Source organism: Fulmarus glacialis, unplaced genomic scaffold (genome assembly GCF_000690835.1).
Source record: "Fulmarus glacialis isolate BGI_N327 unplaced genomic scaffold, ASM69083v1 scaffold1518, whole genome shotgun sequence".
NCBI lineage: Eukaryota > Metazoa > Chordata > Aves > Procellariiformes > Procellariidae > Fulmarus > Fulmarus glacialis.
In genome coordinates, this window is record NW_009229893.1 from 1 (window position 1) to 2119 (window position 2119).

The window sequence follows — 2119 nt, forward strand, 5'->3', positions numbered from 1 at the left end:
CTCACTGCCTGGGATTGTAATCATTAGGTGACAAGAACTGGCTGATATGAGAGGATGCAGGTATCAGAGAAGATGGGGTACAAGTGCAATGGAAGAAATCAAATCAACTGGCTGATATGAGAGGATGGGGTACAAGTGCAATGGAAGAAATCAAGTTGACAAAAGATGTGTCACCTGCTTAAAGCCATGTTTACCAGGCAGTGATGTCGAGGGCTTTGATGCAATATGGTAGAAAAGGCAATCGGTGAAGCGTTTACTAGGCAGTGATGTGGAGGGCTTTGACGCAATATGGTAGAAAAGGCAATCGGTGAAGGAAGATGTGGCAAACTGCTTTTTTTCCCCAAATCAATGGTGACATCAGTCAGTGGGAGCCTGAGAAGGTTGAAAGGCTCAGCTAACGTGGCAAACTGCTTTTTTTCTCCAAATCAATGGTGACATGAGTCAGTGGGGAGCCTGAGAAGGTTGAAAGGCTCAGCTGCCTGGCTGATTTTCCTTGCATGAGGGTTGCCCAAAGATGCTGTCTGTACAGCAGCAGGAGGAAGGAGACAAGTGGCAGTGCCTTAGTGTAGTCCAGAGGCTGTACTGCATCAGGAAGCATTCCCTCCCAGCTGGCAGGGTTTACTAAACATAGCTATTATCACTCATTTATTTTACAGACCAGTTTTCTCAGTCATTTTTCCCCCCTTAGTGCTCATAAGGAGCTCTTTGAGCACAGTCAGCTGCTGCCTGGCACAGCAATGCTGGACAATTGCAGCACAGAGCAGGAGGAAAATGCGCAAATACACTGAGGCGGTACAGGGAACCACGCCAGACATCATAGTATTGCAGTCAAGATGGCCAAGGTGTTTTAAGGCATCACAGCGAAAGGGAGCTTTAAGACAGACCCTCCTCTTCTCCGCTCCCATTCTCTGTTGTCACTAGGGCCTCTCAGTCCTTGGCATCCTCTTCCCCGTCATGTTTCTGAAAAACGGCACCTGATTGCCATTGTTTCCTAACCACTGTTCTTATAGCAATAATAATAACAACAGTAATAATAGTAATAATGCATCCTGATCTTCAGGTGGATGGCTTTTCTACAGCCAGTCTCACATTTCAGCCAGATACCTTCACCCCAAAGATTTTGCTGACAGCTCAAACTAAGCTTTTTCTTTTTCTTCTTTCCTAATACCTTTCCCTCTTTTTTTGTCATTGAAAACAGCACTTTTCTGAGCCCATGACTTTGCCATTATCCTTCTCATGGGGTGGTGGTGTTGGGGAAACACCACCAGAGAAGGCCCCAGTAGGCCATCAGACAACTGACACTGCATCCTTGTTTTCTGGGGAGTCAGTCTCAGCAGCACAAGTCATTGAAAACACCGAATGTCTTTTCTTGGCAGGTACAAAGAGAACATCAAGCGTCTCTCTGACCTTCACCTCGACAGACCCATCCACCCCCTGGACCTGGCCGTGCACTGGGTGGAGTTTGTAATGAGACACAAAGGGGCCCCACACCTGCGACCTGCTGCTCATGACTTGAACTGGATCCAGTACCACTCCCTGGATGTCATCGCCTTCCTCCTCGCCGTGGTGCTCCTCTCCCTCTTCATTTCTCTGAAGTGCTGCCTGTTCTGCTGCCGCAGGTGCTGCTGTAAGAAGGGAAGAACAAGAAAGCCAACCAAGTCGAAGTCCCACTAGCAGATGAAACCAGTGGTAGGAGATAAGGCCTCTGCTCCAGACCAGAAGGATCAGAGAACATCTCAAATTTCACTAAAATAATTGCTGACTTCCAGCAAGAAATAATAGCATTCCTTTAAACTAGCACTGTGGGAGGGGTTGTTTCACCGATATAATTTTTGCCTTTAATTAAGAATCAGTTGTTAAAAATAATTTGTATAGGAGTGCTTCAGTCATTTGGGAAGATATTAGTGTGAAGTTCAAGGCTCCTGGCTTCCACGTCTTAGTGTACAGAGGACTCACGGTGACATTTTTTTTTCTACCTCTATAAGCAATGGAGATATATAGGGATTTCATAAGACTTTCTTTCAAGGGCTTTAGGAGAACCATTTGCTCTAGTGTAAGACTGTCAGGTTTATCAAACACTCTGAAATCTTTGTATAGCTGTTGTTACAGAAGAGGCAAA

The 2119-nt window shown here is 45.8% G+C and overlaps 1 protein-coding gene across 1 annotated transcript; it reads left to right on the forward strand.

The window, feature by feature from the left end:
* Positions 1 to 1376: 1376 nt before the first annotated feature.
* Positions 1377 to 1674, forward strand: LOC104081300 (UDP-glucuronosyltransferase 1-1-like; the record flags this gene model as incomplete). Its single annotated transcript, XM_009583991.1, has 1 exon — positions 1377 to 1674. A coding segment is annotated over one exon (298 nt), but the record flags the coding sequence as incomplete, so codon positions are not given.
* Positions 1675 to 2119: the final 445 nt, after the last annotated feature.